Genomic DNA, 15,824 nt, shown 5'->3' with positions numbered 1-15,824 from the left:
CCGAAGGAACTTAGCTTGATCGCTTCAACCGTTAGCTCTGATATCATGTAAGGAAATAGAACCCCAAATGAAACTTCAAAAATAAGCTCACAAAAGATCTTTCTCAATGAACACAAATGTTCATTCAACACACTCACAGAAACCAAAATACTCAAAAGAGTGCACACACCAAGAGAGAAAAAATTTATCTCATTAAGATAGGGATAAACCCACAAAAAAAAATGATAATAAAAAAGAAGTAAAAGCCCATATTTATAGGGCTGAAAAGAAGCTAGAGAGGGGGAGTCATTGGGCTCCCAACAGCTCTAATTAGAGCCGTTGGGAGTTCAACGGTCTCCTATTGCTGCTTTATGGACTGAAAAGTCAATAAAGGCATTAAGCCTATTTGAATGTCCAGAAAAAAAGTTGCTTTATGCTTTATTGACTGAAAAGTCAATAAAAGTATTAAGCCTATTTGAATGTCCAAAAAATAGAAAGTTATTCTAACTAGCCTAATTCTAACTAAACTAAGAAACTAAAAAAAAAAGATTACATATGATGGAGATATCTCGTATATGAGATTAACTATGATATTATAATTTTTAACAGACATAAATGCTTCATATGTGATTTTATGGTTGTATTTTGTGCAATTCATCATTGTTCTATGTGATATGATTTTTTAGAATTTTTGCTAATTTTTTCTGATTTTTCTTGATTTTTTGGGTTTTTTTATTAAAAATTTACGATACATTTATGATCCAACTCTACGTTACGGTGTTACTTTGTGCCCAACCGATACTGGTAACAATACAATACTTACAACCTTGCAAACAACTACTATCAGTTGCATATGTATGCATATAAAATACCTATCATCTATATGGAAATTATTGTCAAGAATTTCCCAAGTTAGGTGATTACAGCTGTTCTATGTCATTGTTTTTTGCTTGACTGCTTTTAAGTTTTTTGGTGACTGAATGGTGATAGGGATCCTATTGCTGTTAGACATAGAAACAAGTGCCAAAGTTTTGTGCTTTCCCTGAACCTTATTCAAGTTTCCGTGCGTAAGTCAAAACTTTGAAGCTTATATTCTGATCTTTGTTTTTGGTGATGCAGAACGCAGGCTCATTTTGCTTAAGAAAATGTGCAATATCTCTAGCATTGTCTGTTGGATTAATTTCTGGAATGCCTGCTCTTCAACCACCCGCTTATGGGAGTGAAGCTGCCAACCCGGTGCTTCCTGATCTCTCTGTACTGATATCTGGGCCTCCCATTAAGGATCCAGGTGCCTTACTAAGAAATGCACTGCCTATTAATAACAAGGCCATTAGAGAGGTTCAAAAGCCACTTGAAGATATCACAGAAAGTCTTAAGGTTACAGGCAACAGGGCGTTAGATTCTGTTGAGAGAGTATGTGCACGTAACTTGCCATTTCTTTCATTATAGTCCATGTTATTGTAGTCTTATTCATCATAACTATCGTTTGTCACATTCTACTTGCATGTACTCTCACTGCAACTTCCACCATTGAATTGCATTTCATTGATATAACAATTCTTTAATACTGAAGGCCAACACCATTTTTTCTATAACGACAGAATTTGAGGCAAGCTTCTCGTGCTTTAAATCAGGGCAGATCTGCCATTTTGTCTGGTCTATCTGAACCAAAAAGAGCAAATGGTCAGGAATTACTTGATAAGTTAGCTGTTGGCCTTGAGGAGCTTCAAAGAATTGTGGAAGACAGGAACAGGGATGCAGTAGCACCAAAACAAAAAGAGCTTCTTGAGTATGTGGGAGAGTAAGTGTCTCAGAACATTTTAGTGTCACAGATGCATGTTCTTCACTGTTATGTTCAATCAATGTTTGGTCTGAGTACATCGTTTGTTTTGGTCACAGTCTCAGCTTGCGATTCTTGTTTGTTTGTAGTAATATATATATATATATATATTAATATGTATATACATTATATATGTATATATGTATTAGTATATTGTATATATATATATTATATAGTTTGTAATCTTTCTTTATTGTGTATTTTTTATTTTGTTTCTTTTTGTAAATAGGGTCTGCCCATTAGGGGCAGTTTTGTCCTTTTATTTTTTGTTCTCGGTTTGTAATAGTTCCTGCCCATCAGGGCCAGTTTTGACTTTGGCCTTATAGCGGTTGGGACTAGCCCAATGGCTAGTTGAGCTAACCTTCTTCTTACCCATGTTGTATATATATGTGGGATACTTCCCACATTCCTTCCATGCTTTTCTTAACAATTTTTAGTTTGAATGAAATATTAGTTTTTATATTTTGTGCTCTCTTGTGTGCTATTGTGAGTGTGCCCTTGTGGTCTTGTATTTGCCCATTAGTGGCTAGTGTATTGCCTTAGTGGCCTTGTGCATGTGCACTTTCTTGTATGCTCTTAGTAGCATTGTGAGTGTATTTTTGTTTGTGTTTTCATTACATGGTATCATAGCCTTGTGTTATTAAGATCCTATTGTATTTTTCTCTTCTAAGGTTTGTAGTTCGTAGTTGCTGAAAGAGACCATCTTAGAGTGAAGGCCATCTTGATTAGTGGTGTTTCTTGCTTCCTACTTCTTGCTTCTCTTATGGCCAAGAAAGAATCCGTGACAATGATCTCCTTCAAGCTCAATGATTCAAACTAACTCATGTTGGCCACCAACATGAAAAATCACCTGAAGAAAAAGAAACTTAGGTGGTATGTGAGTGTGATGTCTAAAGAACTTCAACTCATACTCACAAAGAAAGATGGTGACCAAAACGAGGCTCTTGATGACAATAAACATGAAAAGGCTCTTAAAAAATACCAAGACAAGATGAAATATTGGAAAGCCGAAAATGGCCAAATCTTATCTTGGTTTATGAATAGCATGGAGCTCAAGATTGCCACCCACATAGTTAAATTCTAAAAGACATGTGATGCTTGGGTGTTTCTTAAAGGAATGTTCGTGCAAAAAGATTTGGCTCATCAATACTTCCTCCAAGATAAGGAGATAAGAGTGTGCGAGACTACTATTCAATACTCTCTCCCTTATGGGATTAGTTGGCCTTGCTCGAACCTGAGTGGGAGGGCTCAACCATTGAGTTGAGACAAAAGTAGCTTGAAAAGGAGTCTATTCACTTTCCTCTTTGGGCTAAGGCCCAAATTTGTTCCATAGGACTCATACTCTTGTTGAAGCCTTTGCCAAAGTATATCAAGAAGAAACACGACCAAACATGTCTAAGGAAAGAGAAGAAATTTTTGCCATGTTTAGGCCCTGCAACAATGTGAGAACATATAAACCTCCTCACTTTGAAAAAAATAACCATGGTAGAGGAAGAAAAATCATGTCATTTTTGTAATGAACCGGAGTACATCAAGCTAGATTGTCCAAAACTCAAAAAGAAGGTGGCTATTGTTGAGGAATCTTTCGATAAGGAGAACGAAACAAGCAAGAAAAGTTGAGACCTTAAAGACTTGTCTATCTTTCAACTTGTGGAGGCTCTTCAACAATTTTTTAAGTCATCTTCAACATCCACCTTCGGAGTTACGGTATCTACCTCTTCTCTGCCCGGTATGTATTCTTGATTTTGGTGCCTCTTTTCATGATTCCTAATGAGTCCGTCTTGTCCGAATGCACTAATAATTCTTGCAAATCTTTTGTCTACCGCGGATAGTACTTTGGAAATAAAAAGTATTGAAGCTTTTAAAAGTATTTCAAATAAATTTCATGTCCTAAAAGTTAAAGTTATTCCTAAACTTAATTTAAACTTGTTTTTCATTTCCTAAATCTCCGATCATGGGTACGAGGTCTCTTTTTCATCCAAAAAATATTGGGTGCAGGATCGCCAATCAAGGAAGCTGATTGAGAAAGGCCATAGGAGGGGAGATCTCTATTATATGGATTTTCTTCACCTTCCTAAAGGATCTTTTTGTAATTTTGTAAAGGATATATTGTATTATGGCATAAAAGATTAGGCCATCCAAATATTTCAAAATTATCTTTTTTTCCTTTTTTTAAGGAATCTTGTAATGAAAAAGAATTTATTTGTAAGGATTGCATACTTGACAAAATAAAATCTATTCTTTTTAGATCTAGGTCTTTTGTTTCTACTAAGCCCTTTGAATTAGTGCACTCGGATGTGTGGGGACTTGCTCTCCTTATATTGAAAGGAGGCTTTTCATATTATGTTGTGTTTATAAATGATTATACTTGATGTACTTGGATCTACTTCCTTAGGCTTAAATCCGAAGTTCATGTTTTAAAGAATTTCATAATTTTGTGAAAAACCAATTTGACACCAACATAATCATGTTACGTTCTGATTCAAAAGGAGAACATTTGTTAATGTATTTTTGTCTAGTTTCTTTATTCTTTTTAGTCTTTTTCTAGAATCTTTTATTTTCTGGGTCGAAATGTCATTTGAAACTACCCATTATTCGGTTGTTCTAGTATGCAGAACATGTTTCTATTTTGGTTTTGGAACTCAAAAACGGAAACCCTAGAGGGGTTTTTGATTTTGACTCAAAACATAAAAGTTATAGGGTTGTGTCTCAGCTTTTCAATGACTATAAAAACCTAAGTTTTCAACTTTAGATCAGAGAGATATACATCTAGATCATGAAATTATTCATCAAAGGTCTTATCCAAAAACTCCACAACAAAATTGTTTGGCCGAAAGAAAACACTGACATATTATTGAAACAGCTAGGACTTTACTTATTTCAAAAAATGTTTCAAATTTTTTTTGGGCCAAAGGTGCTCTTATCGCGGTGTATCTCATAAAATAGATGCCATCAAATTCTTTGTAAAACATATCTTCTATTGATTTTTTTTTTAAAAATAGCTTCGGATTTAAATAGATTGAGGGTTTTTGGTTGTGAATATTTTGTCCTTGATAAAAATGACAAACTTTCTTCTAAAGCCACTAAATGTATTTTTTTAAGATATGCCGAAAACCAAAAGGAGTATAGATGTTATGACTTAAAACATAACAAATTATATGTGGGATACTTCCCACATTCCTTCTATGCTTTTCTTAAGCATTTTTAGTTTGAATAAAATATTATTTTTTATATTTTGTGCTCTCTTGTGTGCTATTGTGAGTGTGCCCTTGTGGCCTTGTGTTTGCCCATTAGTGGCTAGTGTATTGCCTTAGTGGCCTTGTGCATGTGCACTTTCCTATATGCTCTTAGTAGCGTTGTGAGTGTATTTTTGTTGGTGTTTTCATTACAAACATGAACACATAAGACATGTAATATGTCAAGTGTCCTTATAGCATAGCCATGCATACGTTAGATACATACAGGTGTGTATGTGTGTGTCTCTCTCTCTCTCTCTCTCTCTCTCTCTCTCTATATATATATATATATATATATATATATGGGATCGTCCAACCAAAGGAAGGTCCAAAATCTACAACCAATGACAATCGGACGGCTACCCTTCTCCATTGTTTGGTGTTTCATTGGTCGGACCTTATATATTCGTTCTTTGTAATTTATTTATAAGAAATATGCTTTACACGAAGACTTTACGACATCTAAACATGTTTTCCAAAACATGAAAAATCGACAGCTCACAATGCATTTAAAACTTTAAAATACAAAAAATATTGTAGACCGTTGATTTTTAGCACTTTAAAAAACACATCTAAATATCAAAAATTTATAATCTAAAACATGTTGCTTGATAAGTAAATGATAAAAATCTAATATGTAATGTCCAATCGATGAAAAACTTGACCATTAGAGAAGGAATGGCATCATCATCATAGGTTGTAGATTTTCGATATTCCTTTGGTTGGTCGGTGTGTGTCTTATAAAAACTTTCATTGAGATACTAGACTAGAAGCAATCTAATAGTGTTAAAACCAAAGTTGTAAGTATCGTATCATAACCCATATCGGTTGGGCCCAAAGTTAGATACATATTGTAAAAAATTGTTAAAGTTTTAATAAAAACTTCAAAAATTTCAAAAAAATCAAGAAAATTAGAAAAAAAACTTGAAAAAAAATCTAAAAAAATCAATACACATGAAACAATGACAAATTTCACAAAATACAACCATAAAATCACATATAAGCAGTGTTATTAAAAGCGTGCCTCAAGGCGCAAAAAGCGCGCCTCGCCTCAAGGAGAGGGGCTTTGTGCCTTGAGGCGCAGGCATAAGGCGCAAAAGCCTTGAGGCACATGCCTCATACGCCTTGAGGCGCACGCCTCAAGGCGAGGCGCGCCTCAAGGTGAGGCGTACGCGCCTCACTGCAACCAACAGTTTCCTATATATTTTTTTTTCACCAGTTCTTTATACGCGCCTCAAGCTGCATATTTTTTCACCAGTTCTTTATTACAACCAGCAAAGAATATTTGTTGAACTTATGCCATGATATATTGTCATTCAGACAATGTCTGCCTTATCATTTAAGTTTAAATGCATGTGCTCAAGAACTCTATTTGACAGTAGCTTCCTATATATATATGCACAATTATCTTATATTTTATAAAATGCTCTAGATATGAAGTTAGATTATCAATTACAAGCTAAAATTCTGAAGCATGTCAAACGTATATAGTTAACTAACAAATATCAACAAGTATATAGTTACACTGCTATTGCCAAGCATAGACCATACAACGATCGGATCATAAGATGGATAAATTGGGTCGACCTACATAAAAACTTGGTTGAGCACATGCATTTTGGTCCATTTTTGGATTTTTTTTTTTTTTAAATTTGCCCATTTGAAATGGGCTGCTGAATTTAAAAAAAAAAAATCTTAGGGGGGGTGCTGCCCCCCTATAACCCCCCGCCAGAGGCGTCCCCTCCTAGACCCCCGCCCGCTGACTGCGCAGCAGGACCCGCGCCGGGGGGAACCCCCGGACCCCCCTTCTGTAAGGGAAAAAACTATGAATCGAGCTCCACAACTCATCAGTTTCTTAATATATTTTAACTTTTATTGGTTAATCTCATATATTTTTCAGTTATGTAATCAGTTTTTTAGTTACTTTTATATGTTAATCGCATATTTTTTAGAATAATCTCATAGATTTTAACTTTTGTAGGTTAATCTCATATATTTTCCAGTTATTTCAGTTATGTAATCAGTTTATTAGTATATTTTAACATTTTTTGGTTAATCTCATATATTTTTGAGTTATATAATCAGTTTTTTAGTTACTTTTATATGTTAATCTCATATTTTTAGTACTTATTTGATGTTTTCTATTTTTTATTGATTGTTATTTAATCAATAAAGCATTTCTTTATTTATTTGTATTTTTAGATTTTTTTTATAATATTTTTTAAGTTTTCAAATTTTTTTTTTGAGGCTTACGCTTTACGCCTCGCCTCGGTTTTTGGTGGAGCGCCTCGCTACGCCTCAACGCTTTTCACAACACTGCATATAAGCATTTTTTGTCTCTCTGAGTTGCATAAGACATCATCAAACAATAATGAATTGTATTAGATAAAACTATAATATTACATATCAAAACAATTATGTGCTATGAATGGCATGCATAAGACATCGAACATTAAATAATCAAGATAATATGATATAAATGGAAATCTCACTTGAAAAATGCAAACTATGAAATAATATGCATATTAAATAACGAATCTAAGCTAATAAGTCACAAGATTCATAATAATGTTTGTTTACATAAACAAAAAAAAAATCATAGTGTTTTTTTAATGTTTAAAAATTTTACATAACTATTTTTTTAAAATTTCAAACAAAAATGAATTAGTATCAGAACCATAGCTGGAAAACTCATGACTCAGAGTCAGATTGCCCAATCCTTGACTCGCCAGTCAGCGGGTCGACTCGGTAACTTGGTCGAGTTAGGACTATGCATTTTCTAGTGTTAAGATATGGAAAAAATCAAAATTCATATTGTATAATCACTAAATTTAGCACATGACATCAATGACTAAGCTATATAAGTATTCAACTATACATAATTGTTAATATTTATGGTTTAAAAAATATAACTATTTATAATAAGTATTCTTTTATGGGAATTATGTATTAAAATCATAGAATGCATGAAAAAAACATATAAGAGGCATGTGGATCGGCACTCCTAAATCGGTGACCTAGTTGGGGTCTGATCTAGGTCGACTCAGGCGATTTCCGAGTCGACCTGTCGGGTTCGCCAACTATGATCAAAACAGCTCATAGTATTGATATGTATCGTATGATACAGTACAATACTTACAACATTGGTTGAAACTATTGAGCATATATATATATATTTATATGTGTGTGTGTGTGTGTGTGTGTGTGTGTGTGTGTGTGTCTTCTAGAAACTATAATTGTGATACTAGACTAGAAGCAATCTAATAGTGTCAAAACTATTGAGAGATAACATTGGTTGGTCTGGGTTTTGGACCCAGATCCATACTCATATTTCCAGACATCATTATGGTGGCTTGTTGTATTCTTTATTTTTTCTAATATTGTCCTTTTAGTTATTATTGTATATTGTATTTGATATTGGGCTGTTTTATAATTTTCTCATAATGTAACTGTTATCAATATATAAAGGAAAGCCCCACACGGTCTCCTTATTGGAATCGTGGTTCAGCAGCACACCCCTCTTTCATTTTATCTTCCTCTATTTTTTGAGATTGCTTTGGACAACAGAAAGATACCTAAATCTTATATGGTATCAGGGGCACATTGAGGTATGCCCTAAGTGATCTTGGGTTCTTCCTATTTGCTTCCTCGCCAAGTTTTCCTTTCTTTTCTCTACTTCCTCTCCAAGTTTCTTCCTCCCTTCTTATTGTCTCTTTTCTTTTCTTCTTGTTTGGTCCCTCTCTCTAAGTGATATTATTTTGCTGATTCCAATCCTTTTATTGCCCCTTTTTGCTGCTGATATGACTGAATTTGATCTTGGGTGTGTTTTTCCTCTTTGAAGTCATTCTATGTTGAGCTGAGTTTGTTTTCTTTCTTTTATTAATCATATCATTTCCCTTTTGACGTGTTTGCTTCTTTATTGTTTATTGTCAGACCCTCTACTCCAATCTGATTCTTATCTTGCTTCTTATTATCTGTTTTGTCTGATTTTCAATGGATCTGACTTGTTTGCTTTTACTCTACTATCGTCACTTCTCATCTCGTCATACGTATTTTAGCATTGATGCATGGATAATGATAAAAGATCTGTGATTGCATGATCTGATTTCATATTTTGTGCTTGTCGACAGCAAGAACCTGATCTGCAAAAAAAAAGCAGATCTGATCAAGCTTTGCGTTATTTTATTTTAGTTTTGCAAAAAAAAAGCAGATCTCTTTTCTTGTCATTCTTGCTATTTCCTGCTCATTTTATTTATCTCTCTTCATGGATTCCAATCTTCAGCCTTCTCTCTTTCTTCTACTTTCCTGCCTCAACTTGTTTCTGAAAAATTGAATACCTCAGATTTCTTAACTTGGAAGAGGAAAATAACTCCTTTCATTAGGAGTCAAGATCTCTCTGTGAGACTTGATAGGTTCATTGTCCCTCTACCAGAGCATATTCTCAAGAAAGATAAGGATGATAAAGGGGTTGTGATCTCATCTGTTTCTATTAGAAATCCAGAGTTTGTTTCATGGATGAAAAGAGATCAAGTTTTGGTCATATATATTACTTCTACCTTGTTGCAGGAGATTCTCATTGGAATACCTGATCATTGCCAAATTAGTTCAAACATATTCTCATATATTAAAATCTAGAGTTATGTTCTTGAAAGAGTTTGAGACACTCAATAAAGGGTCCATGTTTGTCATGAAATATCTTAATAATATGAAAAGCATCATTGATCAGTTGACCATGGTTGTGTATGAGGTATAAGATAAGGATATGGTTCAGCAAGCACTTAGCGATCTCGGTCCAGACTATCATGTTCTTACCACTACTTTGCGGTATTCACAATTTCCCCTTACTCTTGAGGACCTAGGAGCTAAATTGCTTCATTATGAAATGACCCTCATTTGAGACTCCAATGTTTCTAATGATTATCAAGTTCTTGTCCCTAATCTGTCACGGGGTTGCAAAAGAGGAGGAGGACCATTTAGAGGAGGTAGAAGACATGGTCGTGCAAGCAATCAGGGAAGCTAGAGTATTCTTTCCATGCCTAATCTTCCTCTTAACTCAGTTGCTCAAGGACGTCATCCTATTCCCACTAATTTTATATGAAAAAAACAAGGCATCTTAAAGCAAATTATTGGTATAAGGATGATCTTAAACATAATTTTTGGGCAAGACAAAACAAAAATCAAGGAAGGACTCAATCTGGAGGTCAGACCAGTGGACAAAGCAGTGGAGAAGGACAATTGCCCATTGATAAGCAATTATTACTTATTGTCCTTGTTGGGCTTAATTTGAAGCAAAATGAGCAAGGAGTGTGACACATTGATTCTGGGGTTGCTAATCACATCACGGGTTATCAAAGTAAGTTTCTAAAGTTAATTCCCTATTATGGTAAAGATAGTATCATAAGTGGAGATGGGACCTGACATCCTATCACTCATACTAAAAATGTATCAGTCCCTTTGCCAAAATCTAATTCTTTAAATCTGTATAATGTGTTTTTTGTTCCAAATATCAAGACAAATCTCATTTATGTCTCTAAATTAGTTAATACCAACTCATACATTGTATTTACTCCATCATTTGTTTATGTTAAGGATATCCACACGAAGAGGACGTTCGCTAAAGGCAAAAGATTTGGGAATATTTACATCTTCAGAGAAGATCCTTCATCCAAATATATTGGTCCTGTTTCGAAGCCTAGTTCAGAGTCATTGAGTCTGTCTGTTTTATTTAATGGTTTCAATCTGAATAAAGCCAATATTTGCCATAATCGTCTTGCTCATTGTAGTCAAGGTTTCTGATAAGCTTATTTCTGAGTCTAGTTTAGATTGTGAGTCAAGTGGTGTTGTTTGTCCTAGTTGTCAAATGTCAAAAGTCATGTACTTCCGTTTAATTCTTAGAATAAAAGAGCTTTGAAACCGTTTGAAATTGTGCAGTCTGGTGTTTGGAGTCCAACACCCAATGCTTCTTCTTTTGGTAGTCGTTATTATGTCTCTTTCATTGATAATTTCTTATGTTATACTTGGATATATTTCATAAAACATAAGTATGAAGTGTTCAATATATTCACAAAGTTTCATGCGTTGAATAAAAATCAATTCTTCATGTTTATTCTGAATTTCCAGTGTGATGGTGTAACAACCCGTTAAAAAAAAAAAAAAATGGTTAGGATTCGGGTCGGATCCGGACCCGGACCCGACCCGGACCCAATAGAGGCACCGCCTCCCTCGTGCCTTTAAAAAGATAAGGCAGGGGGGGGGTTTCAAATACGAAACCCTCCCCCTCGCTGTCTCTTCTCCCTCACCGCCTCCCGACTCTCCCTCGCTCGTCTGCTGCCGCCATTTGCGACCTCTCTCCGCCGCCGCCGCCGACCACCAGGTACGTTCTCCCTCCTCTTCTTCTCCTTTTTTTTTTTTCCGTCTCTCTCTCCCATTCCTCCCCCCCCTCGGTTCTTCGTTGCACAGGGAGGGGAGGGCTGAGCCTCCTCCCTGCTTTCGTACGGCAGGCGAGGGGCGGAGCCCCCTCCCTACTTCCGTACGGCAGGGGAGGGGCTGGGCCCCTCTTCCCTGCTCTCTGCTACGGCAGGGGAGGGGTCGAGCCCCTCCTCCCTGCCCCTTTTTGTTGCGCCAGCAGGGGCCATCGGCCCCTGCCTTTCATTTGCCAGCAGGGGCCCATGGCCCCTGCCTTTCTTTTGCACCAGCAGGGGGCCATCGGCCCCTGCCTTTCATTTGCCAGCAGGGGCCTATGGCCCCTGCCTTTCTTTCGTCAGCAGGGGCATAGGCCCCTGCCTTTTGTTTGCCAGCAGGGGCCTATGGCCCCTGCCTTTCTTTGGTCAGCAGGGGCATAGGCCCCTGCCTTTCATTTGCCAGCAGGGGCCTATGGCCCCTGCCTTTCTTTCGTCAGCAGGGGCATAGGCCCCTGCCTTTTGTTTGCCAGCAGGGGCCTATGGCCCCTGCCTTTCTTTCGTCAGCAGGGGCATAGGCCCCTGCCTTTTGTTTGCCAGCAGGGGCCTATGGCCCCTGCCTTTCTTTGGTCAGCAGGGGCATAGGCCCCTGCCTTTTGTTTGCCAGCAGGGGCCTATGGCCCCTGCCTTTTGTTTGCCAGCAGGGGCATAGGCCCCTGCCTTTCGTTTGCCAGCAGGGGCCATCGGCCTTTGCCTTTCTGTGTGCCAGCAGGGGCCATTGGCCCCTGCCTTTCTGTTTGCTAACAGGGGCCATCGGCCCCTGCCTTTTTGTTTGCCAGTAGGGGCCGATCCCCTGCCCCTTTTGTGCGCAAGCCTATACCCTTGGTCGACAGACCCGGGGAATCTTTGGAAGCTACATCGTAATGGGGACAGATTATTACAATTGTTGATCTCCAGCGAGGAATTTCTAGTGAACGTGAGTCATCTGCTCACATTGACTACATCCCTCTTTGGGCGGCAAGGCTCATTTGGCCCTGCCCCATCCTTTTTGGTTTTGAGTCATTTGGGACCGTTGGCCCCAATTCTATGTATTGGAGAAGTTGAGTCTTTGCCTTGCTTTTGCTTTGTCGGGGCTTGCATGTTAATATCGCATATTCGCAGCTACGACGGATCTCATTCGCGCTCCGCGACCCGAGCCGTCAATTGTGTACGTCCGCAGACGTCGGCAAGCTCGTAACCCTCCAAGGTAAGGGAAGATTGTACGAAAGACTTGGATAATTGAATTAAGTTCAATTAAACTAAAAACGATCAATAAAATGAATATATATATATACATATACAAATATATATATATATATATATATATATTTATACGAGTATGCACTTAACTCAAGGACGTGGTTTCACGATCCTTGCCCTTTACCTTATGTCAGTCTATACTTACCATCGTGTATCACGTCGAGATCTCGTGTTGCATTCTTGCTTATGGTTTGTATGTGCCGTCACGCATCGTGGCGAGGTTCAGTGTCGCACTTCTGCTTACCGCCTTTACCTTGTCGCCGCGCTTTGCGCCTAGGCTCTTGTTTTTGTATGTATTATTACTGCTTTGCTATTGCAGATGCCGCACAGGTTTTTGCTCTTTGCATATGCCTTAAAGGCATCCTCAGGCATTCACCTCTCTCTCTTGCGACGAGAGTTGAGATGGGAGCTAGCGTTACATCCTCGTCTAAGGAGGGGGATACCTTGCAAGGATCCTGACTCCTTAAGTATGCAGTCCTGCAGACGAGTTGGAGGTTCTGTTGAGAAACATGTATCCCGTCTATCGAGGCCGGTGTCGAGTCATGCGAGGCATGTAGATACCCCGATAGCGGATGAGGTTCTAGAAAATCGCAGGCATAATGTTGGCACAAGGTACTGCTGTTTCAAAGGATATAGTAAAGTTGATAAACTTTACATCCTTGTGAAACACTCCTGTTGAGGCTTCTTTTGAGGAGCTATACCCCCTTCATCCTAGAGTACTTGTAGTCGTGCACGACACGTCTAGTACTGCGATGATCGGATGAGACGGTCGTGCGACCACGAACAGTGCGAAATGCACAATGCTGAAATCACATAAATGGCCTCACATTCGCCTTCACAGGCAAGATGCTTGAGTGGTTTAAAGACTACAGCATAGAGTGGGTCGTTAGTTAAGCAACCCCTAACGTACCTGTTCGTTTCAAGTGGTCTGTCAAGGGAGAGGACAGGACGGTACAAACTCCAATGGACAGGTTGTTAACAACCACCCTACGGGCAATGATCCGGCCTCCCCAGTCATTGGAGTTAGGGGAAAGGGGCTACAATAGTTAGCTCAAAACTTCTGCAGAAGTTGGATGCATCCGTGGCACTGCCTCCTTCGGGGAATCCTCTCTCGGCTAAAGCCGTCCCTCTGGAGCGGACTCAACTAGCTTTTCGGGTTATTCAAATACATAGAATAACAGACGCCCGAACTAGTCTCAGTTGTTTCTACGTTTTGCCTGCGCGTACCCGCGGGCCAGTAATATCGAAACATAAAGTCTGTTCACACTGGTTGTTGAGTAGTGAGACTCACTTGCACTCGCTTGCACTACTGACTCACTTGGACTCACTTGCACTCGCTTGCACTACTGACTCACTTGGACTCACTTGCACTCGCTTGCACTACTGACTCACTTGGACTCGCTTGCACTCGCTTGCACTATTGACTCGCTTGCACTACTGATTCGCTTGCACTACATACGCGTTTGCACTATTTATCTGCTTGCATTGCTTACCTGTTTAACTGCTTATCTACTTTAAACTGCGTAACCTACTGAATGAAATGTACATAATTCAGTTTCCTTGTAGTCTATCTTGTGCACCTACTAGTTTCTTTAGCGAAACTAACCCAGTCTATGGGTACAGGTGATGAATAGGCACTTCACGGGCGATGGCGCGATGGCAAGATGGTTTCAAGACTCTCTTCTTCCTGCTCTTAGCTCGCGTCCTGATGTTTTTGGGTCTTGTAATGGATTTTCCTTGGGACATCCGAATTTTGTACTTTTGGAACCTTCTTTTAATGAAAGTGCCTTTTTCAAGTAGCATGGGTTGTATGTTTTGGTTCTTCAGCTAACGTGCCCAAAGTGGTCAACTTGCCTTTCTAAAATTAACAAAAGGATGGGCTTCCGCTTATTTCTTAAACCAACTCTGAAATAAAGAGATTCTTTTAGTCTCTTGCCTGTTTTATGAAAGGTTTGAAAGTTGAAATTTTGGGGCGTTACATCTTGGTATCAGAGCTAAGGGAAGTAAGGATTCTTGACCATTGAGCATCCGCATCGCGCTGTGAGTATACCTTTCTTTTTGCTTAGTAGGTGTTTTTTTTGTATTGTTAAGCTAAGAGGCTTGACGCGTTCTGCTTATGTACCAGCATTGCTGGGTTTTCCTAAACTACTCATGTTAAACATGAATAGTACTTATGTTTCTGGCTTATTTCGAGCCTCCTGAAAATTCTAATTATTGGTATTCCTTGTTTACTCCAAGGATGGCAAGAAACTCGAATGAAGGGTCTGCTGACGATTGGTCAGATCAGCGGGGATTCGTGTTGGATTCCATAAGTTCCCTAGCAACGGCTATGCGAGACCAGATTCGTTCTCAAAGGGAACCAGCGCTCGTTTCTGAGCCGAAGCCGCATACCGCAGTGACGTATGAGAAATTCCTGAAGCTTGACCCCCCGACCTTCGATGGCAAGCCCAACCCAGACATGGCCGATAATTGGGTGAAGGAGGTGGAACGAGTGTTCGAGGTCTTGTCAGTGCCCGATGACAAGAAGACGTTATTCGGGACCTTTAGGCTGAAGGAGAATGCCCGCAGTTGGTGGGACATGGCCCGGAGTATGCAGTTTTCGGGAATTTCGCCCATTCCTTGGGAAGCTTTTAGAAAGGCTTTCTTGGGGAACTACTTCCCGCCTCATGCGAGGGAGAAGAAGAAGGTGGAGTTCTTGGAGCTCAGCCAAGGCAATTCGAGTTTGACGGATTATATCGCCAAATTCCAGCGCTTAGAACCCTATTGTCCCAACCTGTTCGCGGATGATCGCGAGCGAGCAGGAAAATTTGTTCGGGGGCTAAAGGAGGGGCTCATGCATCGGGTCCTAACCAGCATGCCCTCGACCTTCTCTGCGGCAGTTGCTGCTGCCACCCTCCTGAGTGAGGCCTGGGAGCGCACTAAGAGTACACAGGGCAGGAGGCCACCCGCTACGGGTGGTGAGCCGAAGACACCTTCCGGTGACCCAGGCAAACGATCGTTCCTTCCTGTGAAGAGCGAAGGAGGAAGGAGACGATATCCTCCTTCGAAGCGTCAGCGGCCTCAGGGCAACCC

General features: G+C 39.1%; 1 protein-coding gene across 1 annotated transcript in view; it reads left to right on the top strand.

The window, feature by feature from the left end:
- The window catches only part of LOC149814617 (peptidyl-prolyl cis-trans isomerase CYP38, chloroplastic-like), a 55,951-nt gene that overhangs the window by 22,176 nt on the left and 17,951 nt on the right, over positions 1 to 15,824 (top strand). Inside the window, exons 3-4 of the mRNA XM_089990204.1 lie at positions 1,099 to 1,392; positions 1,581 to 1,780. Of these exons, the coding sequence (XP_089846330.1) occupies positions 1,099 to 1,392; positions 1,581 to 1,780 (494 nt within the window). The remainder of the gene's footprint in view (positions 1 to 1,098; positions 1,393 to 1,580; positions 1,781 to 15,824) is intronic.

The sequence above is a fragment of the Nuphar pumila genome, chromosome 15 (assembly GCF_984573655.1).
Source record: "Nuphar pumila chromosome 15, dmNupPumi1.hap1.1, whole genome shotgun sequence".
Classification (NCBI taxonomy): domain Eukaryota; kingdom Viridiplantae; phylum Streptophyta; class Magnoliopsida; order Nymphaeales; family Nymphaeaceae; genus Nuphar; species Nuphar pumila.
The sequence above is the reverse complement of the archived record's forward strand: the minus strand, read 5'-3'. Positions and strand labels throughout refer to the sequence as shown.